Source organism: Lepidochelys olivacea (genome assembly GCF_965140295.1).
Source record: "Lepidochelys olivacea isolate rLepOli2 genome assembly, chromosome: 7".
In the NCBI taxonomy this organism is placed as follows: Eukaryota; Metazoa; Chordata; order Testudines; family Cheloniidae; genus Lepidochelys; species Lepidochelys olivacea.
This window is the reverse complement of record NC_140417.1, coordinates 76111132-76136083: the sequence shown is the minus strand read 5'-3', so window position 1 is coordinate 76136083 and position 24952 is coordinate 76111132. Positions and strand designations below refer to the sequence as shown.

Genomic DNA, 24952 nt, shown 5'->3' with positions numbered 1-24952 from the left:
TTAGGCTTTTTAGCACTGATTAAGAAAAACCATAATACAAAAATAGTTAAAACAAAGAACAGCAGAATATTTCTGTCCTCATCAACCCCACCCCGAAACACTAATGAAACCTATTATAAATCTAAATCTCCCATTCTTCACTTTCTTGCTCCACCCCTTCCTCTCTCCTGGCAAAAAAAAAAATAAGATCAATCTATTAATAAAAGACTGAGACTAGTTGCAAACTGCTTTTGAGTGTAAAACAATTTTCATAGAAAACTGGTTTAAAATCTGTTTAAAAAAATCTTTAAGATTTGCAGGCTGGATCCAAGGAAACAGGTGGCCAGTGTAACCTGCCAGGCCCTACCAAATGTATTGGTGGCCCTACTTAAAAATCAATATAATTATGCCTTAAAATTCATCAAAGGATGGCAGCTGGAAGAAGTCATAACTTTTGTCAGGAAGCCTCCATCAGATTCAGCTAGTATTTTGCAGTATCTGGAGAACACAGCAGAATCATGAGCGTCCAAGGATGAGCTCTTTTAAACTCTGTTTTCACAGAAACTTTCACAGAAAAGAAGATAGCAAGGCGCTTAAAAAAAAAAGTGGCTATACTGTATTATTTACCTTCAACGTTTTACATTTGAATTGCTTTTTTTTTTTTTTTTTTACATTTTGTGTGGTATTATACAGATTTTTATTTACTTTGTACTTTTTCAAACATAAAATTTTTTTAACACAATTAAGTATTTTCAATTCCTTAAGGTAAATACTTAACATTAGTTTTAAAAATTCAGGACCCCAGAATTAAATCAAAATTTAATCTCCCAAATCCCATGATTATATTCCCTGATGAAATGCATTGACAAGATATTACTTACTTGATTTGTTTTGTTTCCGCTTGGGGCTGCCAATTGACGAGACAAATTCACTATGAGCTGAGGGACCGATACCATTACGATCTCTCCAGTTATCAGATTCACTACTACTTCCCAAATGTTCCCGACTGCTGGAACGTGAGAGAGACATTGATGAACCCTGCAAGAGACCACAAGGAAAATTACTGCAGAAACAGATTTCAGAGTAGCAGCCGTGTTAGTCTGTATTCGCAAAAAGAAAAGGAGGACTTGTGGCACCTTAGAGACTAACCAATTTATTAGAGCATAAGCTTTCGTGAGCTACAGCTCACTTCCTCAGATGCATATCGTGGAAACTGCAGCAGGCTTTATATATACACAGAGAATATGAAACAATACCTATTCCCACCCCACTGTCCTGCTGGTGGGGTGGGAATAGGTATTGTTTCATATTCTCTGTGTATATATAAAGCCTGCTGCAGTTTCCACGATATGCATCTGAGGAAGTGAGCTGTAGCTCACGAAAGCTTATGCTCTAATAAATTGGTTAGTCTCTAAGGTGCCACAAGTCCTCCTTTTCTTTTTGCAGAAACAGAGGTGTTTAACTGTCAAATTGCAGTGTGTTTCTCTGAAGCAGCCCAGTTAAACACAACAGCTTTTCAACAATTTTAAATATGCTGCCTGCAGTTAAATATGAACCAACTAATTATTACAATTTATGCATTTAGACAGAACTGCTGTTTTTGTAATAAGTTTAAGCAGAAGTTACTTTTTAAAAAACACTAGCTTCATATCAAAATGCTCTAAATTCTTAACCTTTTGTCACAAAAATTTTTCTATGGTCTCTTCCTCTCACACAGCTATCTACCTAGCATCTCGAAGTAACATACAAGTAGCCCACATTACCTCAGTACTAATTGCAGTCTATACATTAAATTTGATTGTTTACATTAATAAGTCAGAAATTACCAACATTAACCACAAAAAGAAAAAGAGTACTTGTGGCACCTTAGAGACTAACACATTTATTTGAGCATAAGCTTTCGTGAGCTACAGCTCACTTCATCGGATGAATTCAGTGGAAAATACAGTGGGGAGATTGCATCCGATGAAGTGAGCTGCAGGTCAATAAAGCTTATGCTCAAATAAATGTGTTAGTCTCTAAGGTGCCACAAGTCCTCCTGTTCTTTTTGCGGATACAGACTAACACGGCTGCTACTCTGAAACCAACATTAACCAGACAGTAGAATCTGAGATGCTGCAGTTAATTCCTGTTACAGTATCTGGAATTGGATGGTATAAGGGCTGGTAAAGGCTGACGTTTTTGTGTTTGTTTTGTTTTACAGTAGCCAGAGTATACATGAACTATGCATGGGGTGAAGCCTGACTGGGGAAAAGGATACATTTCCACAAAGCTCCAGATGAAACCTTCTCTCTTGAGTTTATCTTTTATAGAGCTTCTCAGACAATAAACAGTGTGATGAGTGAATGAGTTAATTGGAACTGTAGATGAGAACAAGACCAAAGCAAAGAGTACATGTGACAAGTTACTATTGTGCAGTCTCACTCCTGTAAGCCTTCCAAACTAGCACTATTTTGCTTATTTCCACCAGCTTCACCAACCCTTTCTAACAAACAGTAGGAAGGATAGCAGGAGTTTAATAGAGCTGTTCCTTAATACATTTTAAATGACAGAGGATAACTGCCATCACTGGAAAGAAAAGAACTATTTTCCAGGTGGACAAATTAGGTTGGTGGACAGTGTGCTGAATATGGAGTGAAAGAAGGGACAGAATCCAAGTCTGTTTTAAAAGAAAATAAAGGACTATCTACAATATGTCTGACCAAGGTGGCGATTACAAGTTGTGATACAATAAAATGTGAGCTAGCAATGCTGGGAAATAAAACACAAAGTAAAATATCACAGGGAGAAACAAATGTGTCCAGTGAGCTTAGTTTGCAAATAGATTTCCCAAACGTTAGCACTGGATATCAAGACAATTGCTATTTACTGAAGAGCAGTTCTTCAGCATATCCCTTCTGGGCCACATCAAGAATGAAAATGTAAGGGGTAAAGTGACCAGCAGTGCTTTCTGATATGAATAACAAAGTCTTGAAAACTGCCAAAGGGAAGCAGGGAATATATTACAAGAGATGTAGGATTTTTATTTTCCCCAGATGTTTGCATAACAGCACATACCAAAATGGGAACTGGAGTCATTGTAAAAATAAGAGTTTAGCAGTTGAAAGAGCTGAGGATGTGGTTTGTGCCTGGTCAGACTCCAAGTGACTAAGGCCCAAAACCTTTTTCTTCTGGAATAATGTGTCTGCTAATAAACTTGTAGAAACAGTGAGCGTATAATGGTTTGGAGAAAATGGGAAACAGCTTAACAAATATACAAAGACAAATCAGTTGGATAGCTGAGAAGTAACGTTAGCAGTATATTTTATCAGAAAATTGGCACTGAGTTTTGCTTTACATTTTTCTTCTTCTGTGTTTCTGGCTTACACATTCAATACTGCAAACCTACCACATATATCTGAAAGACATATGTTAACTTTATGCATGCCAAAGGGGAAGCTCCATGCCACACCTTTATTGTGGTTTAATATGTGTACTGCGCCCAAAGTAGTATAGGAGGGTGCCTCCCAGGTCAAAGTCTCTGCCCAAGGAGCCCACCTACCTAGAATTTAGACAACATGAATGAGGGTGGAAATAAAGAAGAGGTAGGCTTTGGTAGGTCTGGACAGGGTTACAACAGCATAATGCAATGGAAAACAATGTCAGAATTACTACAAATAATGGAGTTTAAGCAGAGGACAGGGCCTTCTCTGACTTTAGGCTTCTAGTAAGCCCTCTGTGAAGTTTACAGCTGCTCTTTCCCAGCAGAGTCCCTAAGGGATGAGGTGCCACTCTCCTTGCACAGGAGTGAATCCCAGTGCAGCAACTCCCAGGGACAAAAGGAAGTTTGAACTGCACCCCCTGTAGTCACAAACGTCACTCTACTGACCAGCAGCAAGCTATATTACAGTTTACTTTCATACTAAAGGAATGTTTTGTTTTTTTCCTCATGAAACATAGCAACCAACCTAGGCTAGATTTCAACGAGTGGTGTAAGATACTGCTTCCCTTTTCTGATGCATTGAACCAAATCATCCCACTCCTGTGTTGTTCTTAATTTGTTCCACAAGAGCAATTGTTGGGAACAGATTTTTTTTAAAAACTGAAGATTAACAATGGAATTCCCATTATTCTATGGATGGACTTGATATTCCCAGCATTCCCAGATACAAGGAGCTTTTTGCTGGAAGAGATTATGCGGTATCTTCAAGCACTAATGCTGTTAAGAATCTTATTTACAAGATTGCCTTTTACAAACATATAAACATTGAAATTTAAGACATGCCTATGCAATTTACTGAAAACATATTTAAAATGTTCTGTAATTTTACATACTTCATACGTAGTGGTCATAGACGGCTTGTATGATACATGATTAGCTCTTCTTAGTTCCTTGATTGTTTCTGCAGGCATAGATTTGGAGAATCCTAGGCCACTCCATGTATTTGTTGGAGTTCTCACTTCTGTTACAACAGGCTTCTTTAACATAGCTTAAAAAATATGAAGAAAAAGACATTTATAAGCATTAAGCTCAGTGCATTGACAGATAAATGCATCTTTCAGGCCAAATACTGACATTCTGGACACAAATGGATCACATTAACCCACAGAACAGTACATTCTCAGCATCTCAGATCCCCAGTGGGGCCTGATTCCCACCCTTTCTTAAACCACTGTAAGACAGCAGTAAGTCTATTGAAGCTAGAGAGTAGTAAACACTGTACGGAAGGAAGTGAAGAGAATCAGGTCCATGATGTTTAAAGAAAAAAGCAACCATTTTCCAAATGAGTTGCAATGTGCTTGTTAAAATTAGTCTGATACTAATTTATCCCCAAGGTTATTACAAATACCAGAAGGTTTCAGATCTATAGAGTTACTAGCAGTCTATAAACTACTAATAATGTAACTACCATATAACTTCTGAATTTGTACTAATAATATTCTATAAACTAGTATCAAAATATCCACAAAATACATTTGACAGAAATACATTGAGTTCATTGTACTTATGAACTTTTCATTTTAGCTAAAAACATATAAAAACTGCAAAACTGAACCTCAGAAAAATCATTTGACCAGTGTACTGACAAATAGATGCATGTTAGAAGTCACTGTTTCTTCACATACCTTTGGTTGCTAATAGCTTCTTTTGTTCATAGTCAAATGCCTAAAAATTAAAGAGACAGAAAATGTCTTAATTGCTGCTCTAAGTAAATGTCATTCCTGTGCACAGCTCTTTCTAAAAACAAATATTCTGATCATGGTCCATGAATTCATCTAGGAAGAACGTTAAGCACCGCACAATAATGTAACAGTAGTCCAATGAAAGCCTGACATACATAAAACATTCATTCAAAACTAGCTAATTAGTACTGTAAATTATTCTCTCCCACTTTCATGTGAGTTGTAGCAGTATGTGAAGTCTGCATAGGTAGCGTTTTTACAAGGCATTACTTGAGATTTTTTTTTGAATTGTCTGTTGACGAAGTATTTAAAACTCTAGAGGAAACAAGTCAGAATTATAATAGGAAAACAATAATTAAACAAGTACACTAAGTAGTAATTTTCTGCACAAAGTTCTCTGGACTATACCCTTTGCAGATTAGATTCTTTTCCATCTTCATTTTAAATTCTCTTATTCAGATGAATATCTTGATGTAGTACAGGAAAACATGTCATTATACTGCTCATTATAATAAGAGTAATAAAAATGTTTCTAATTTTTGGATGCTAATTCTTTAGTAAATTACACTTGTTCTTTCCATTACAGAGCAGTAAATCTGTTCACACAAATATGCATTACAAAAGGTATTATTTTGCAGAGTCTGATTAGTAAGGGGATATCTGATGTTGTGCAGGGCTTTGGAATGATCCAAAGATATTTTTTCCCCTTGGAAGACTAGAACTTTGGTCATGGTAAAGGTGAACGCTTTGAATCTCAACCAGTGATTGACTATCTATTTGCCACAGAGGCCTATGTAAAGGGCTCATCTATAGAGAGAAATTTACCAGAAGAACTATACTGGTATGACAACACTGCTAACTTTATGCCAGTATAACCCCTGTGCGGACACAATTATTCTGGTATAAGACAGCTTTTTTCCATTTTGCCTTATACCACTTTCAAAGTGAAATAAACTAAACTGGAAAAAGACACTCTTATTCTGGAATAAGGGTGTCCACACAGGGAGTTACACAAGCATAACTATAACAGTATAATTATACCAATATAGCTCTGCTGGTGACCCTGTGTAGACAAAACACATGTACAATGACCCTGTGTAGACAAAAGCCACAGGCAAGACTTCACTAACAGACAAAGAAACAAATGCATGTTGACATGTCTTATGAAAAGTCTCAAGTAGCACTTCTATGAACAACATGTCTCTTCTCAAAGCCATAACATTTTTACATGCGTGTCCACACACACACAGCAAACAAGAGAGATTTAGCTTAGATATTAGGAAAATCTTTCTAACTGTCAAGATAGTTAATTATTGGAACAGATTATCTTGTGAGGTTGTACAATCCCTGTAACTGGATGTTTTAAAGAACAGGTTAGACAAGCATCTGTAGAGATGGTCTACATATACTTAATTCTTACTCAGCAAGGGATATGTACTAGATGACCTCCTCTTCATGTCTCTTCCAGACCCACATTTCTATGAAATTAAGTTTATTCCCTGCTTATATTTGTATTACATTTATTCTTTTCTTTCATCAGAATTTTTAAAAGAATGTTCAGGAGATTTTTGTGTTTGAATAGCAGGTTTTGTTGCTCTTTAATACTTCCTTTGGAGTGCATATACATGAATGTGATTGGATAAATCCAATTAGATAGGAAAGTTCTATAAAAGTCACAAATGTATTTGATTGCCTACTTGAGAAGGCTGCATAATTCTCTCCATCAAATCATGTCACAAAATATCTAAAATCCACACACGCCCAAAAAAGCCTAGAAACCTCCACAAGGAAAGTCTAAAGAACATTTTATACACATACAGTTTTTTGCTATTATCAGGCAATGCCTCTTATAATCAACTGGTAACTGGATTCAGCCTAAAAGAACTGAGAGAAGGGTTGGAGAGAAGAAAGATAACTTCAACTTCTGCCTCTTCTCATATTCCTAGATACAGTTTAATTTGTCTTTATCTAACATTAGATGTAAGCTCATATTTATGCTTTACATTATCAGTTTGCAAATGCACCATGCTGTGGGAGGAAATTGAAGGGGGTAACACTGTTCAATGCTTTTGTCTACAATCCAAACATTGACAAAGTCATGTAGCCAGGAAAGCCAGTCACTTCATTGCATTGGACATTTATCAATGGTAACAATGCATTAGATTTGGGTGTATCAATAGGTACCTGCATATTTACATATGACGACTGTGGAACAAGGCGCACTCTTTCAGAATTCTGTTGGGCAGCTGCTGCCCTCTCCGCTGCTCGTTCACTACCAGGAGCTTTTTTATCGGCAACGGGACTTTCAGAAGCACTCAGCTCAGAATCAGAAAGCAATCTCTCTGTGGTGCTGAAAAAGTAAAGGCAGTTGTTCTTCAGAATTATCTGTAATGGTTTCAATCACTACTCTTTGTTTTAAACAATGAGCATTCAGTGCAATGAATAAATGAACTACTCTCGCTAGAAAGTTGATAGTAAATCTGAAGAAAAACCAGTACACAAACATTACATTTTTAAGAAACTTTTTCTAAGGCATCAACTGTTCTTTTCAGACACACGTGTTGCTGTGTTAACTAAAGATAATGTGTCTTCACGCTCACTTCTTTATTTTCCATGGCTACATGTTTTTCTGGGATTTCATTAATAGTTTCCCCAGCAGATTCCATTTTTTCTCCAATTCAGATATTTTTGTTGATCTAACTCACCCTCAGTAGAATCAAAATTAAACTTGAAATTCCCTGAATTGCCAAAAAGAGAGAGTTTCAAGTGAAGCCTTAGAAAATGCTCCAAGTTCCGCCTTCTTCCTAGAAAACCGAAATGTCTTGCAGCTTATGGTCAATAAAGTGAATTGCGATAGGAAGCAAGGCAAGGGAAAACCACCTCTTTATAACTTCAGTCCCACTTACTTACAAAAGCATCTGGTATTATCAACTTTTCTCTACAAACTTCAGCTGTAGTCTTCCACTTACTTTGAGGAACACAAAAGCAATTGTACTTTAGATTTCTAAAGAATGCCTAATAAGAAAAGTACCCCAGATAGACTGCCTGGCTTCTGAATACTAAAACAAACAAACATTTATATTTAAAATTAGTAAGTCTAGATACTTGAATTTGATCAGGAGGAATTGTCCAGGAAGTTCCAAAGCTGTGTAACTAGAATGAGATATATATACTGAGACTACTGGGTGGAGGCAACTATCATTATAAATCAAAATAAATAAGCTGAGAAAATTAAAATTTAGGCTGAATGAGGGAATTATTTCGAGGGCTGTCAAGTGATTTAAAAAATTTATCGCAATGAATTGCACTGTTAATAATAGCTATCATTTACTTAAATATTTTTGGATGTTTTCTACATTGTCAAAATATATTGATTTCAATTACAATACAGAATATAAAGTGTACAGTGCTCACTTCATATTTATTTTTATTACAAATATTTGCACTGTAAAAAAACAAAATAGTATTTTTCAATTCACCTTATACAAGTACTGTAGTGCAATCTCTTTATCATGAAAGTTGAACTTACAAATGTAGAATTATGTACAAAAACCCCTGCATTAAAAAAATAAAACAATGTAAAACTTTAGAGCATACAAGTCCAATCAGTCCTACTTCTTGTTCAGCCAATCTCACAGACTAACAACTTTGGTTACAATTAGCAGGAGATAATGCTGCCCGCTTCTTGTTTACAATGTCACCTAAAAGGGAGAAAGGGCACTTGCATGGCACTGTTGCAGCTGGTATCGCAAAATATTTACATGCCAGATGCGCTAAAGATTCATATATCCCTTGATGCTTGAACCACCATTCCAGAAGAAATGCATCCATGCTGATGACAGGTTCTGCTCGATAACGATCCAAAGCAGTATGGGCTGACACATGTTCATTTTCATCATCTGAATCAGATGCCAGCAGAAGGTTGATTTTCTTTTTCGGTGGTTTGGGTTTTGTAGTTTCCGCACCAGAGTGTTGCTCTTTTAAGACTTCTGAAAGCATGGTCCTCACCCATCTCAGATTTTGAAAAGCACTTCAGATTCTTAAATCTTGGGTTGAGTGCTCTAGCTATCTTTAGAAATTTCACATTGGTATCTTTTTTGCATTTTGTCAAATTTACAGTGAAAGTGTTCATAAAATGAACAACATGTGCTGGGTCATCATCTGAGACTGTTATAACAGGAAATATATGGCAGAATGCAGATAAAACACAGCAGGAGACATACAATTCTCCCCTGAGGAGTTCAGTCACAAATTTTATTAATGCATTATTTTTTTAACGAGTGTCATCAGAATGGAAGCATGTCCTCTGGAACAATGGCTGAAGCATGAAGAGGCAAAAAATCTTTAATGCATTGGACATGTAAATATCTTGCAATGCCAGCTACAACATGTCCATGTGAACACCTGTTCTCACTTTCAGGTGACATTGTAATTAAGAAGTGGGCAGCATTATCTCCCATAAATTTAAACAAACTTGTTTCTCTTACCGAGTGGTTGAAAAAGAAGTAGGACTGAGTGGACTTGTAGGCTCTAAAGCAGTGCTTCTCAAGCTATCTGATGTGGGGGATCAGCAATTTTTTTCCCCAATGGGCGGGCAGACCGGCAGCCAATGGCTCGCGGACTGGCACCAGTCCGCAGACCACCATTTTGAGTAGCACTGCAAAAAAGTTTTACATTGCTTTGTTTTTGAGTGCAGTGATGTAACAAAAAAATACCCACCTACATTTGTAAGTTGCACTTTCACGATAAAGAGATTGCACTACAGTACTTATATGAGGTGAATTGAAAAATACTATTTCTTTTATCATTTTTACAGTGCAAATATTTGTAATAAAAATAATACAAAATGAGCACTGTATACTTTATATTCTGTGTTGTAACTGAAATCAATATAATTTGAAAAGCAGAAAAACATCCAAAAATATTTAATAAATTTCTATTGGTATTCTATTGTTTAACAGTGTGATTAATTTTTTTGAGTCAATTGCGTGAGTTAACTGCGATTAATCGGCAGCCCTAATTATTTCCTAACTGTGACGTCTATTATGACTAGATTCTAAAGAGAAGTGTTTGAAAACCCATTTAAGTAATTTAAAAATACACTGGAGAAAACACTAAACAATATACGGGTACTAAGGAATATTCCTGCATTGGAAAAATTATTCAAAAGATTTTTTCCATTGTTAATTTTCTGTTTTTAAACTTTGTCTTTATTCAAGCTTTTAAAATGTAACAGTATTTCCTGACGATTATTTTTTACTAAGAAAACAAATCTCAAGCACGGTATTTGTCACAGCAAATTAAAAAGTGAGCTATGAAAATCTATTGGTATTACAAAACACACACAAAATATTACAGAACTAAATGTACAAAAAGCTCCTCAGAGAAGCCAGTCTTCAAGAAAGCAAGGACTTCTGGTAGGCAGATGGAGAGGGAGGAATTCTTAGATGTCAAAAATGTTTACAATATCAACAACTTAAAGGGACTGTTATAAAACAAATAGTTTATTAAATTAAATATAGTTAAAAAATAAATCTGATTTAAACCAATTCTCCAATATTCATCAATGAATGAACCATGCATCTCAGCCCAAAGAACATGCTAAATATTATAGTCCATCTCTAAATTCTATGATTCTATACTCGTGAATGTAACATACTGTAAGTGAGAGTTTTTGGTTCCTTGCAGTAATTCTACTGTTTGCCTCTTAGTACAGGACTGTTTGGAAGAACTCATCATTTGCTTCAGATCACTGGCATTTGCTGAATGTGATGGACTTCTTGGCATGCCCACTTCTACAAAAGCATCATTGCAGCCTACAAGACCAAGAAAAAAGAGCTGTAAAATAAAACCCTTTCATATACCAATACCATTGCTGTACAGTATATTTAGAAAATCAGTAGCAATAATTTGCATAGAATTAAAACTATTTCACATGGAAAGGCATATAAAGGGCTAGCATTTAAAGATGTACTAATGTTCTCAAAGTTAGAAAGCACACAACTATACTTCATATATGCATAAAGAATTAGGAGCATACATTCACATAGTATGTGTACTATAAAACTAAGGGATATGTTTTCCAGTTACCTAAGGTTGAAAGTCACTAGTGATTTTGGATGACTTCAGTTTCTGGGACCAGTCTGAAACACCTTAAGGGGAATGATTTTCAGAAGCTGGATACTCACCACTTTCTAAAAATCCAGAAAGTTTTAAGGTATTTTGAGCTGGGCAATCAAAAATTGAGGCACCCAAAAATCACCAGTTACTATTTAAAATCTTAGCCCAAATGTCAAGTTGAAAATTTCTCCACTGGAAACTAGTACTGCTTTTGCAATGAACAACACACAAATATCTTGGGTTTAAATTCTCACTACTCAAATATTTTTCTTTTTTACTGGTGTATATACATTTTAAGTCAAGTCATTATTAGGATGACCATGAACCTAACAAAAGAGAACAGACTAGCTTTGCGTGACCTCAGTATTCACTGGAGAGAAATGTAGCCTGTCGCCACAATCTTGTTTAATAGCTTTTTTTTAAAGAGTGGATTTTTTTTTTAAATGGAAAGTTACTAAATTAATTTAGTAAGAACTAAAGAACTAAATTAATCAATTAAATCATTGAAACAGGAACAGCCAACTGGCCAGGATCTCTTGGGTCATCAAATCCAGTCTCTGTCCCCCACCACTATCACAAGTAACCCTGCCCTATAATCCTTGTCATGAATTTATCAAACTCTACCTTAACACTAATTAGGTTGTTCACCCCCCTACTACTATTGGAATTCTGTTCCAGAACCTCACTCCACTGATGGTTAGAAACTTTTTAATTTCTAGCCTAAATTTATTTATGGCCAGTTTATACATATTTATTCTTGTGCCAATATTTTCCATTAGCTGAAATAGCTATTCTCCCTTCCTAATGTTGCCCTCTTGAAGTATTTGGAAAGGGAAGTCATATCCCCTACCAGCCTTTGTTTTGCTAGGCTAAACAAGACAAGCTCTTTTATTCTCCTCTCTTAAGGTAGGCTCTCCACTCCCCGATCATCCCAGTAGCCCTGCACGTGTTCCAGTCTGAACTTATCCTTCTTGAACAGGCTTGACTGGAATCGTATGCAGCATTTCAAATGAGGTTTTACCAGACGCTCACACACAAAAAGTTCCATGATTCAATGTCTGTTAGGCCTAGTCTACAGAACAGTTTTAGTAATGGTAGAACTATGTAGGTTAAGGGGGTGAGTTTTTAACTGCTATGGTTATATCTGTGCATGGATGCACTTATACGACTACAAATGTGCTTACACTGACAGAGCTTATTCCCCTTCCCACATGGGAATAAACTATATATGGTGTAAGCCAATTTATACCAGTCTAGCTGCATCCACTCTAGCTTTAACTACCAGTATAGTTAAAGTGGTGCAACTATTATGTGCAGACAATACGTAATCCATTGGACAACATGTATTTGGGGAGGGGGCATGCTTTTCTCCAATGTGGCTGAGAATAAAATGCTGGCTCAAAAATTAATCTTACCTTTCACAATTTGTCTCTAAAATGCACAAACACTGTCAAACTAATACCATTACCAGCCAGAAGAACACAGGTCAAATGCTAAAACTTACCTTCCGCTGTATTTGACTTGGTGGTCACTTGTTCTGAGGTGCTATGACTATTTGTCTGCCTTGATGAATCACTGTGGTTTGTGCTCAACACATTTTCTCCTAGTGATGAGGCAGATAGTGCAGCATACTTGATATTTGATGTCTGAAATTATGAGAAGAACACGTTTAAATAAATCTTGGTTTCTGATTTATTTAAGGCAGGCGGAAGATTCTTATTTGGATCTAGGTGGGATAATTTGGCTTAATGTTTTTCAAGTTACATTTTATGAGCATTTTAATTACAATTTGAAATAAATGATCTTAAAGAGTCACAATGGCTGAAAGCAAAGTTTTTTTCCTAGAGTTTTTTCAGAGGAAGCTCATTGCAAACCGAGATCATCTTGTCCAGACCGAACATCACGCCACTTACCTTTACATGACCGTTTAAAGAAGTTGAACCCTTTTTGTTCTCAGATTGCATGCCATTGACATGAATGTCAACGGGAGTCAAGCCAGGGGGGGGTGATGGAGTGTTCTGACTATAATTAGGCACTCCAGATAGTAGAATACTAGTTAAAGCGGCTTGGGCAGTAGATGGTATCATCAGATGTGGTATAGCAGAAAAACCTGTAACAAAAATGAAGCCATATTCTGGTTCACTGACATATTGAGTACATCAGGCTGAATAAAAGCTGAATTTTATATAAAACCTTTGAATTACAATTATGTTGAAAATGACCAACCAAACCCAATTACTTAGTGCACGATCCAACACTTTGGATAAGATGTTTTCCCCATTTTTTTTTAAAAAACCTTCAAAGTTGCATGTGACATTATAAAAACATAGAATCATAGAATATCAGGGTTGGAACGGACCTCAGGAGGTCATCTAGTCCAACCCCCTGCTCAAAAGCAGGACCCATACCCAATTAAATCATCCCAGCCAGGGCTTTGTCAACCCTGACCTTAAAAACTTTTAAGGAAGGAGATTCCACCACCTCCCTAGGCAACGCATTCCAGTGTTTCACCACCCTCCTAGTGAAAAAGTTTTTCCTAATATCCAACCTAAACCTCCCACACTGCAACTTGAGACCATTACTCCTTGTCCTGTCCTCTTCCACCACTGAGAATAGTCTAGAACCATCCTCTCTGGAACTACCTCTCAGGTAGTTGAAAGCAGCTAGCAAATCCCCCCTCATTCTTCTCTTCTGCAGACTAAACAATCCCAGTTCCCTCAGCCTCTCCTCATAACTCATGTGTTCCCGACCCCTAATCATTTTTGTTGCCCTTTGCTGGACTCTCTCCAATTTATCCACAGCCTTCTTGTAGTGTGGGGCCCAAAACTGGACACAGTACTCCAGATTAGGCCTCACCAATGTCGAATAGAGGGAAACGATCACGTCCCTCGATCTGCTCGCTATGCCCCTACTTATACATCCCAAAATGCCATTGGCCTTCTTGGCAACAAGGGCACACTGCTGGCTCATATCCAGCTTCTCGTCCACTGTCACCCCTAGGTCCTTTTCCGCAGAACTGCTGCCTAGCCATTCGGTCCCTAGTCTGTAGCTGTGCATTGGGTTCTTCCATCCTAAGTGCAGGACCCTGCACTTATCCTTATTGAACCTCATCAGATTTCTTTTGGCCCAATCCTCCAATTCGTCTAGGTCCCTCTGTATCCTATCCCTGCCCTCCAGCGTATCTACCACTTCTCCCAGTTTAGTATCAACATAACATAATTATGGTAGTTTAAAAATCTTCATAGTATTTGGATATTTATGCATTTATAAGAAAATAGAAGAAAAGAATTATTCAGTGTAAGAGACTTTAAAGAATGAATGGGTCTGTCTTTTTCGGTTTTCTTTCTAGTGAAAAATTAAGAACTAATTTCATTTCTATTTAACTTCTACTGACCTGTGGCACTTGTGTTGGCAAGAGATGTTGCCCATAACGTAGGGCTGGGTGTGCCTGAACTTGGGCTCTGTAGAGGACTAACAGAACTATTAAGGGCATTCAAGAGAGAGTTTGGAGCAGCAGAGGTGTTGACAGATAAGGCAGTAGGACCTAAAAGACCTGTCAAAACAATTATATCCATTATGCATTTGTTTATATAGGAATTGTAAAGAACATTTTTTAAAGGTTATATTAAGTGTTGGTGTTGATTTTTAAAATACTTAAAAAGATTACAGTGCTATTTCTGCTGAGAGAGCATACACACAAATTAGGACAGGGATTTTTGAAGCATGCACATGCAAATAGGGCAAGGGGAATCACCAAAACCCAGTGGCTGCTAGGACCTGCAGGAGTAATCTAAACAAAAGGAAGGCAAATGTCTGCTCCTTCTATCAATCTGGCTCCCACCACTACAGTACTTAAGTGCCTCTGCCTGCTGCTGCTGCTCATACAGCCACCAAAAGCAGCTTCTCACTCTTTCCTTTCATGTCTCTCTGCTGTTTCTGGGAAGCATTGCTTAAGGGTGATGAGGAGGTAACAGCTACTTTACAGCCCTCCTCACAGCCAGCTCTTCACTGTCTTTAAGCTGTGCCTTCCTTGGAACACAGGGTGGTGCAAACGTGGAGGAGGAAGGAGAGAGGAAGGGGCCATACCCATGCTGCCTCCCTCCATCAGCAAACCTCATCACCCCTAAAAAAACATAACCATATCCAATATCCACAATTTATCCACAAAACTCCCCACATTTTGTAAATTTGTAAAAGGCTGGTATCATGGCATCAAAATGTAAACAGATGGCACAAGCCAAGACTCCAAGACACAAGCATGGATTCTAGGATGCAACCATAAAGGATTGCTGGATTGTGAGTCAAAAGAAAATAAGACTTGTTTGACCCCTTTCCTGTCAGTGATGGTCATGCATGGAGAAGGTTTGAGAACCCAAGTACGGGGGAAAAAAACATAATACATAAGCTTATACATATTTTTGGTGAACAAAGATCAAGCAGTTATAGCTTTTAAACACAAAAAGCTAATTTTCCTGGATTATTTATGGCACAATAATTCTCTTCTAGAAAGAGATGGAAAATATAAACACTCCTGGCTTAGGTTTTATACTGACAGACAAGTGCCAACAACATATGAGTGAAGAAATAGTTGTTTGCAGTGTTGTTGTAGCTGTGTCAGTCCCAGCATATTAGAGACATACGGTGGGTGAGGTAATATCTTGTATTGGACCAAGTGAAGTTGGTAACATAAAAGATATTACCTCATCCACCTTATCTCTGAAGAAACAGTGTCATTCAATATTTAGTTACTACAGTCAGAAACAAATATTACTAATACCTAAGGCTAATCTTTAACTAATGTTAAATGGCAGACTACTTACATGTAGTCAAGGAGTCTTTTCCCTGTTCACCGCTTAAGTTTCTATTTGACAAGTCATAATACCTCCAGGAGTAAGGGGGTTCATTTGGATAAGGGTTTCTCTCAAAGCCATAAATGGGGTGCCACACTTGACTTATAATCTCTCTCACGTTATTACCCTACCTGAAAAGGAGTACCTCCCTTTACCCATTCAACTTAATGTATAAAGAGTTTAGTTTTCAAATGTCTAAACTTCTCCATCTTTCAGAGGATACACTGAAATTATTCCCACTATCCATTACTAAAATATTGGAGGTTGTTTGTAATGACAAATACTTCTGAAATGTCAGGGGTGGGCCTTGAATTTCCCAACATCTAATGCTACTCATAATTGAAAAGTATAGCTGGTCCTGTACTTCCCAATATGTGTGAACTGTGTTTCAAACATTATAAAGCAAGAGTAAAGTATATACCAAGTCCAGTGAGTCCTAACCCTGCTGAGGGCAAGATGTCCAAACCAGGACACGAGAGGCCAACAGGGCATGAGATTGTAGATGGATTTGTTGCTATGGTGACTCCATTACTTTCAAGTCCCAGGAGACGTTTCCTTGCCTCATACATATTTAAGGCATTTCGTTCGACACTTTTTACAATCACAGACTGCAAAAAAGAAATGAAACATTGATATGAAGGTGTAATATAATTTCAAGAAATTATACAATCTTACAATAATGCTTCAGAGCCACAGGCTTGGTCTACACTGAAAAGTTATGTCAGCAGAGCTATGCTGGTCAGAGATATGAAAAACCACAACAGTGACCGACGTAGCTTTGCTGACATAACCCCCAGCGTAGGTGCCGGTATGTCAATGGAAGAGGGCTTCTGTCGACATAGCTAACTTTGTTTGGGGAGGTGGCTGTTCCTACACAGATAGATAACCCCTTCTCTGTCAGTGCTGGCTGCTTCTACACTATGGGGCTATGCCAGAACAATTATGCCAGTATAATCTACAAACAGTGTAGACACCCCCCCCAGTAAAGTCATAACACAACTTAAAATAGCAGAAACACAATATCCATTAGTGCTTTTTCAGGCATTCAGCAGTTTGTGGCAAGGTTAGAACATTTTTCTTAATGTTTTTGTTCATCTTTAAAAGTGAAAACAGTCTTCCCCAGGAATATTGTTCATTTTTTTAATTAAATGAAGCTAATAAAGTTAGGAAGCATAATTATGGCCTGACTAGGATGATGGACTGGCTCTTTCTAACAGCTACTGTAAGCGTCCAAGCTCTATAGAGGGTAGCCAAGAGAGATGGTTGTTAGATATAGGAGTCTCATGTTTGCTTCCCATTACATTTACAAGAAACATGCTTCATGCAACAAACAAAAAACATGTGTCTCTTCTATTTGCACTAAATGCTATCTATTGAAGTCAGTATAGGAGCCTAGGAGTATGAAATGAAAATGATTATTCCCTTTTATTGACTTGAAATGTTCCTACATTTAGAATGAAAGCTGCTGATACAATGGAACATTCACCTGACATTTTACAGTTTGTCGTCAAGCATTTATACATAATGGATTGATTGGACAAGGATCTGAAACTGATGAACTGGGTAGGTTTAAGGACAGGTGTCCTCAGTTTAAAAGGACAGGTGTCCTTAATTCAATCATTACGCGCTGTATAAAATGATATGAACCAAGACTTCTCTTTTGCCAATCAGAATAGGCCTAGAGATTGTTAAAAATAACAGGGAGTTGTGTGACTTAAGATTTAATCCTGTAAACCAACTCAAGAGCAATTTTAGTTGTGACTACTTCCGTTATCTTCTATGAAGGGTTTGCAGGATCAGTCACTTAGACAAATCAAAAAGAAAAGGAGTACTTGTGGCACTTTAGAGACTAACAAATTTATTTGAGCATAAGCTTTCGTGAGCTACAGCTCACAAATCAGATGATCCAAATTTTGTCAAATATTTAATACAAAAAAAACCTGCTGTAGAACAGAGCTAGTATAGTATGGAACACTCAACCTGAAGACATTTTTGTAATTCACTGAAAAAAGGCATTTTGATTAGAAACTACTCAGCTTAAAGCTAATGAGCCAAATTCTGCTCTTAATGTGTACAGCTTCACTGAAATCAAAAGGGGGCACCTCTTTGAACAGAACAGAATTTGGTCGTGTCACCAGTGAAGTACCAAAGTGAAGAAAAGACAAAACAGTGAATGGCTCCTTTAAATGCAATATCCAGGAATGAAGTGATCAATATTTCATATAGTGTTATGGGGGTTTTGTGTACAGAGAACATACCTCATAGTTTACAAAAAATAGGTTAGGTTTTCACCAACCTTGCTTGGTTGTTTTGGCTTTGGTTTAATGCTGATGAAGACATCTAATTGTTCCATTAGCTGAGTTATAATCTGTGGTTCTATTTCAATTTCTTCCTTCATATCAAACATCAGCACAAGAGGAAGGCAACCCTGGAAAGTTAAATTCAAATGATAAAGTACCCTTGTACCAAATACAACATCGGCTAAAACACAACAGTCAACATTTCCTTCCTATGTAGCTCAAGATCTTAGCAGATATGACTGAAATAGTAAGAATGAAATTCTACAAGATCAGTATTACCTCCTACAACTCCAACACTCAGAGAGCTTTCAGAGTAGCAGCCATGTTAGTCTGTATCCGCCAAAAGAACAGGTGTAGTTGTGGCATCTTAGAGACTAACCAATTTATTTGAGCATAAGCTTTTGTGGGCTACAGCCCACTTCATCGGATGCACAGAATGGAACATATAGTAAGAAGATATTTAATTATCCCCCTATAGTTGGTATGGCTACTTCCACCTTTTCATGTTCTCTGTATCTATCATCTTCTTACTATATGTTCCATTCTATGCATCCAATGAAGTGGGCTGTAGCTCACAAAAGCTTATGCTCAAATAAATTTGTTAGTCTCTACGGTGCCACAAGTACTTCTTTTCTTGTTCCTCAGAGGATGTGACCCTTTGTTGAGTAAGAATCTCACCACAGAGTGAACAAAGATTAACTCATGGGTTATATACATTCACTATCCAAAATTATAGGATGTTGGAAGGATCGACTTTTGAAAGTATGTACTGTCTAATTGCCACAAACTATTGTCAAGAGAAGAGTTAGCAGTACCATTATTTGGTCATATTGTTAATCTTCAAATCATATTTGGGGTGAGGGGATAAAAGAATGTTATAACTGTGAAAAAGAAAATCCCTCTGGATTGTAAAATCTTTAATAAAATTTCCCTTTGCCTCACCACTGAGTAGCTAAATCTGTATTTTCAGAGATTAAGCTGCAACACTTCTGCAATTCAAGAGGTTTTAAAATACAACAACACTGAGAAGAAAACAATTATCATGTAGAGAGTAGCAAATGCGTGCTGCATACTGTGCAAAAAAGGAAAGAAAACATGATTTGTCACCCCAACAATATCAGTTCTGCATAATCAAACATTTATATTTTCTTTCCAAAGGGTTTCAAAGTCTCCATAGACTGTACAAGAATCACTTCATCCACCAAGCAATGCAACCAGGAAAATAGCAGCAGTTCAACATAGTAAAATTACACTACTCAGCAGTTTAGAGCAGAAAGTGAAGGCGGAAGCAGGAAGCCAAGCCACTTATTTAGGTGTATAAATACGGAGAGCTCTTTCTGAAAATCTCGGCCATAGTATTTTGTCATATTTGACTCTTTTGCTTTACTACCTTTGCACTTCCCTACCAAACTACTTATACTCCATTCCCTTCATTTCCCTAAAACCTAGCCCTTCATTTATGAAAATATTATTTTGGTACCTGGTAGGTGCCCAGCACTTTTGAAACATCTGACTACTCACATAGGTGCTTGAATATGGACTTTGCAGCCCTGAATTTAGGCACCTATTTTTTTTAAAAAAACCCTGGCATATGTTTAATTTTTTTAAAGAGATTATATTCAGATAACTAACAACGTATAAAAGAAAATACCCTCCAAGTTCACCAAAGTTCAAAAGGGATATCGGGAGAAATGAAAAGCAGATAAGAGTGCTTCAAAATAATAATCCAAGATTGTCAAAAGTTACAGGTTGGTCCATATAACTAATTGAAGCTTAAGCTAACAGAAAACTACACTATTTTAGGGGACCAACTTTGGGAAGACTATGAAAAACAGATTGACTTCAGAAAGTCAACTTGGCTGAAGAAGCCATAGTCATGAATAACACATTCAAATCAATAATCCCCACTATAACCCATTTTGTTGTGGTAAGAAAAATGCTGAGCACATGTCATACTTGGATTTTCCAACAGTTTTTGTAAAGCCAAAAATGTAATTATTCAATAAGCATTTGAATAAACAAATTCAACTAAAAGTCAAGAAAACAAAACAGCCCAAAATTGAAATTTTACAATCTGGAAGTAAGTTTTAATAAGCGTGAAACATGATTTGGTGGCTGGACTATAGTTTTGTTATGTTTATAACACCTGGGGGATGGTATTGGAAAAAAGGAAAGAAAGCAAATATGCCCAACCAGAAGGAAGCCAATGCTAAATGGGAAGGCTTCCCCCCCAAAAAAGCAGGTTTTTTCATGGACCAGAGTGTTCTTTGAGGGACATTAAAGAAACAAAACTAACTTTTCAATATGAAAAATAAATTAATACTCTAATGTTATGAGCAAATGGATCATAAATAAAATTATTTTATGCAGTCATTGAAATTAAGTTTCTTGATCTACTGATTAGTGATACTAAATACTGAGAAAAAGACAGATGAATAGGAAAAACCAAACAAACCCCCCAGAAGACAACATGCTGAGCTTTTAACTGTTGACTTCTTTAAAAAAAACCAAAACAACTCTGTCAACTCAAGATAGCAATAAGTTTTTATTTTGAGTCACAATATAAACTTGCTTTTCTTTTATGGTTTGCCATTTACCAGTTTCTCATATGGACATTATCTTAACAGCCATATTTGGACACTATAGGTTCATGAAGATCAAAATGTGTAAGCTAGTGGCAAAGTGATATAGTTCTCTGATTAGCACACATCTGGAATGTGGAAGGTTTTCCAAGTCAGAATTTAAGGGCACCTGCAATTTATATATCAATATAAATCATGGCCTTTTCGGTGAGTAAATTTGTGTACAACTTGTGTTAATGTCAGGTTTATATTAACATTTACATTTAAGAATAATGCAAATTAACTTTTAATACACAAAATGTATGCATCTTATAAAAAGGAATGTAATACATGTTATTAAAATCTTGTTTGCCATGTTTGTGTCACATTAAATAATTAGTACATTGGACACATATGGGAATCAATATAAATAATTAGTTTACATCCACAATATTAGTTTCTCAATTTCATTTTGTGAGTGGTGAATTGCTTTTAAAAGTTATAAATATTACTGTGTAGTTTATCTAATCTTTATAGCCTAAAAGAAACATACATATCACCTACCCCAAAGGGTTGAGCATATTGATCTCTTCGTGGCTTTTGGAAGCTCATCCATCAGCCCGCACCGCTTCCCGCAGCCCCCATTGGCCTGCATTGGCGAACCGCAGCCTGTGGGAGCTGTGATCGGCCAAACCTGTGGATGCGGCAGGTAAACAAACCGGCCTGGCCCGCCAGGGGGCTTAACTTGGCATGTCAAAGGTTGCCGATCCCTTACAGTATCATGCACTTCAGAAGTTCACAGGAAGCTTGCTTAGGCTACCTATTTTGTCTTTGTTGATTTTAGGGAGCCATGTAAAGTTTGCTTATAGAAATTGTCAAGCTCAGAGAAGTGGCTACATGGGAAAACAGTTCACACTGTTGTATATTTTGCCATCAAATGATTTTTGTAATAATGGATGAGATAGTTTCATTGTCTAGCTCAGAGACAACATCAGCACCTATTTGGCCTGCTTCCAGGAAACATGGAAGCAGCCAATATTAAATCTGACTATAGCTAGACAGCTTCTGGTACCACAGAAGTCTCAAAAATATAGAAATTTGAGTCCACTGAAAGGAGCCAAAAAACACTGTGTTGAAATTTATTTTAGAAGATCCAAGGAATGAATGCAGCTATTTATGCCACGCAGCTGACCAGGTTAAATAAAGTAATTAAAAACTTTTAAGTTAGTAAATATCTCTTGCTACTAATTTTTAATCTCTCTCTCTCTCTATATATATAAAATGTGTGTGTATTTTTTTATATATATATATATATATATATATATATATACACATACATACACACATATTTTGTTAGTTTCTCCTTTTAAAAATATGTTCAGTTTTGTCATATCACCTAGCAAATATAGGGACTCTAGCATACTATTAAAAATGTCCATTTATTTTTTGTAACGCTTGCTTTTAAAAACATGTTATAGCTACAAAATTGGAACCATGAGTAAATATTTCAAAACATATGGAACAATGCCAGGTTGGACAAACTAAATCTCAATTTGTTCCTCAGTTTAGGTCAGTATACTTCTTAAGGGCTATAGATTTCCTGTAGCTCTGAGCACACAGAAATTAGTGGTGTTTTACCACCAGAAAGTTGAATTTTGCAATATTCTAAAAACCTTTCAATAGTTTCTGATGTTTCTTTCCTCCATGCAGCAAGGGTATTTGAAAATTTATATGTTATTCTTATTTATGTTTTGGGGCACTACTGTCTCCCCTATCTTCTTCAGCTTGAATGACAATGGGAGTAGCATACTTTGAAGCTCACTGATGATATACATAGAATAGCTGTCTCTCAATATTTATAAGCATGTCTGTTCAGGAATCAATACACTATTTTGATTATATTATTTATAATACAGACAACCATGTACACACATACACACACTCTCCCTCTGGAGGCTCTCTCAGTTCAGATGGAGTATGTATGTTGGGATGGTAAAGGAAGGACAAATAGCTCAAAACAGTACAGACATGGGGTTTTAGAAGTCAGTAATATAAGGGCTTGCAATACTTATGTGTCTAATACAAACTTAATTTTTTATTTTTATTCATTAATTGTATATATTTATCTAGTGCAATGAGGTTACATCTACAAGTGATATTCCTACGTTTTCTGTATGTTAGTCTTGATCATATGTTGATCTTGATCATTGGACAAATGACCAGGGAAGAGTATAAAAATGTTCCTCGGGCATGTAGGAATGAAATCAGGAGGGCCAAATCGCACCTGGAGCTGCAGCTAGCAAGAGATGTTAAGAGTAACAAGAAGGGTTTCTTCAGCTATGTTGGCAACAAGAAGAAAGCCAAAGAAAGTGTGGGCCCCTTACTGAATGAGGGAGGCAACCTAGTGACAGAGGATGTGGAAAAAGCTAATGTACTCAATGCTTTTTTTGCCTCTGTCTTCACGAACAAGGTCAGCTCCCAGACTGCTGCGCTGGGCAACACAGCATGGGGAGTAGGTGGCCAGCCCTCTGTGGAGAAAGAAGTGGTTAGGGACTATTTAGAAAAGCTGGACGTGCACAAGTCCATGGGGCCGGATGCGTTGCATCCGAGAGTGCTAAAGGAGTTGGTGGCTGTGATTGCAGAGCCATTGGCCATTATCTTTGAAAACTCACAGCGATCGGGGGAAGTCCCGGATGACTGGAAAAAGGCTAATGTAGTGCCCATCTTTAAAAAAGGGAAGGAGGAGGATCCTGGGAACTACAGGCCAGTCAGCCTCACCTCAGTCCCTGGAAAAATCATGGAGCATGTCCTCAAGGAATCAATCCTGAAGCACTTACACAAGAGGAAAGTGATCAGGAACAGTCAGCATGGATTCACCAAGGGAAGGTCATGCCTGACTAATCTAATCGCCTTCTATGATGAGATTACTGGTTCTGTGGATGAAGGGAAAGCAGTGGATGTATTGTTTATTGACTTTAGCAAAGCTTTTGACACGGTCTCCCACAGTATTCTTGTCAGTAAGTTAAAGAAGTATGGGCTGGATGAATGCACTATAAGGTGGGTAGAAAGTTGGCTAGATTGTCGGGCTCAACAGGTAGTGATCAATGGCTCCATGTCTAGATGGCAGCCACTATCAAGTGGAGTGCCCCAAGGGTCGGTCCTGGGCCCGGTTTTGTTCAATATCTTCATAAATGATCTGGAGGATGGTGTGGATTGCACTCTCAGCAAATTTGCGAATGATACTAAACTAGGAGGAGTGTAGATACGGTGGCAGGTAGGGATAGGATACAGAGGGACCTAGACAAATTGGAGGATTGGGCCAAAAGAAATCTGATGAGGTTCAACAAGGATAAGTGCAGGGTCCTGCACTTAGGACGGAAGAATCCAATGCACCGCTACAGACTAGGGACCAAATGGCTAGGCAGCAGTTCTGCGGAAAAGGACCTAGGGGTGACAGTGGACGAGAAGCTGGATATGAGTCAACAGTGTGCCCTTGTTGCCAAGAAGGCCAATGGCATTTTGGGATGTATAAGTAGGGGCATAGCGAGCAGATCGAGGGACGTGATCGTTTCCCTCTATTCGACATTGGTGAGGCCTAATCTGGAGTACTGTGTCCAGTTTTGGGCCCCACACTACAAGAAGGATGTGGATAAATTGGAGAGAGTCCAGCAAAGGGCAACAAAAATGATTAGGGGTCGGGAACACATGACTTATGAGGAGAGGCTGAGGTAACTGGGATTGTTTAGTCTGCAGAAGAGAAAAATGAGGGCAGATTTGATAGCTGCTTTCAACTACCTGAGAGGTGGTTCCAAAGAGGATGGTTCTAGACTGTTCTCAGTGGTAGAAGATGACAGGACAAGGAGTAATGGTCTCAAGTTGCAGTGTGGGAGGTTTAGGTTGGCTATTAGGAAAAACTTTTTCACTAGGAGGGTGGTGAAACACTGGAATGAGTTACCTAGGGAGGTGGTAGAATCTCCTT

General features: G+C 37.4%; 1 protein-coding gene across 1 annotated transcript in view; it reads right to left on the bottom strand.

Annotated features, from left to right (window-relative positions):
- The window catches only part of BICC1 (BicC family RNA binding protein 1), a 227303-nt gene that overhangs the window by 10478 nt on the left and 191873 nt on the right, over positions 1–24952 (bottom strand). The window contains exons 9-18 of the mRNA XM_084633781.1: positions 18409–18540; positions 16534–16720; positions 14657–14815; positions 13176–13372; positions 12767–12908; positions 10802–10958; positions 7327–7492; positions 5086–5125; positions 4294–4448; positions 861–1017 (exon numbers count right to left, since the gene is read on the bottom strand). Of these exons, the coding sequence (XP_084489907.1) occupies positions 861–1017; positions 4294–4448; positions 5086–5125; positions 7327–7492; positions 10802–10958; positions 12767–12908; positions 13176–13372; positions 14657–14815; positions 16534–16720; positions 18409–18540 (1492 nt within the window). The remainder of the gene's footprint in view (positions 1–860; positions 1018–4293; positions 4449–5085; positions 5126–7326; positions 7493–10801; positions 10959–12766; positions 12909–13175; positions 13373–14656; positions 14816–16533; positions 16721–18408; positions 18541–24952) is intronic.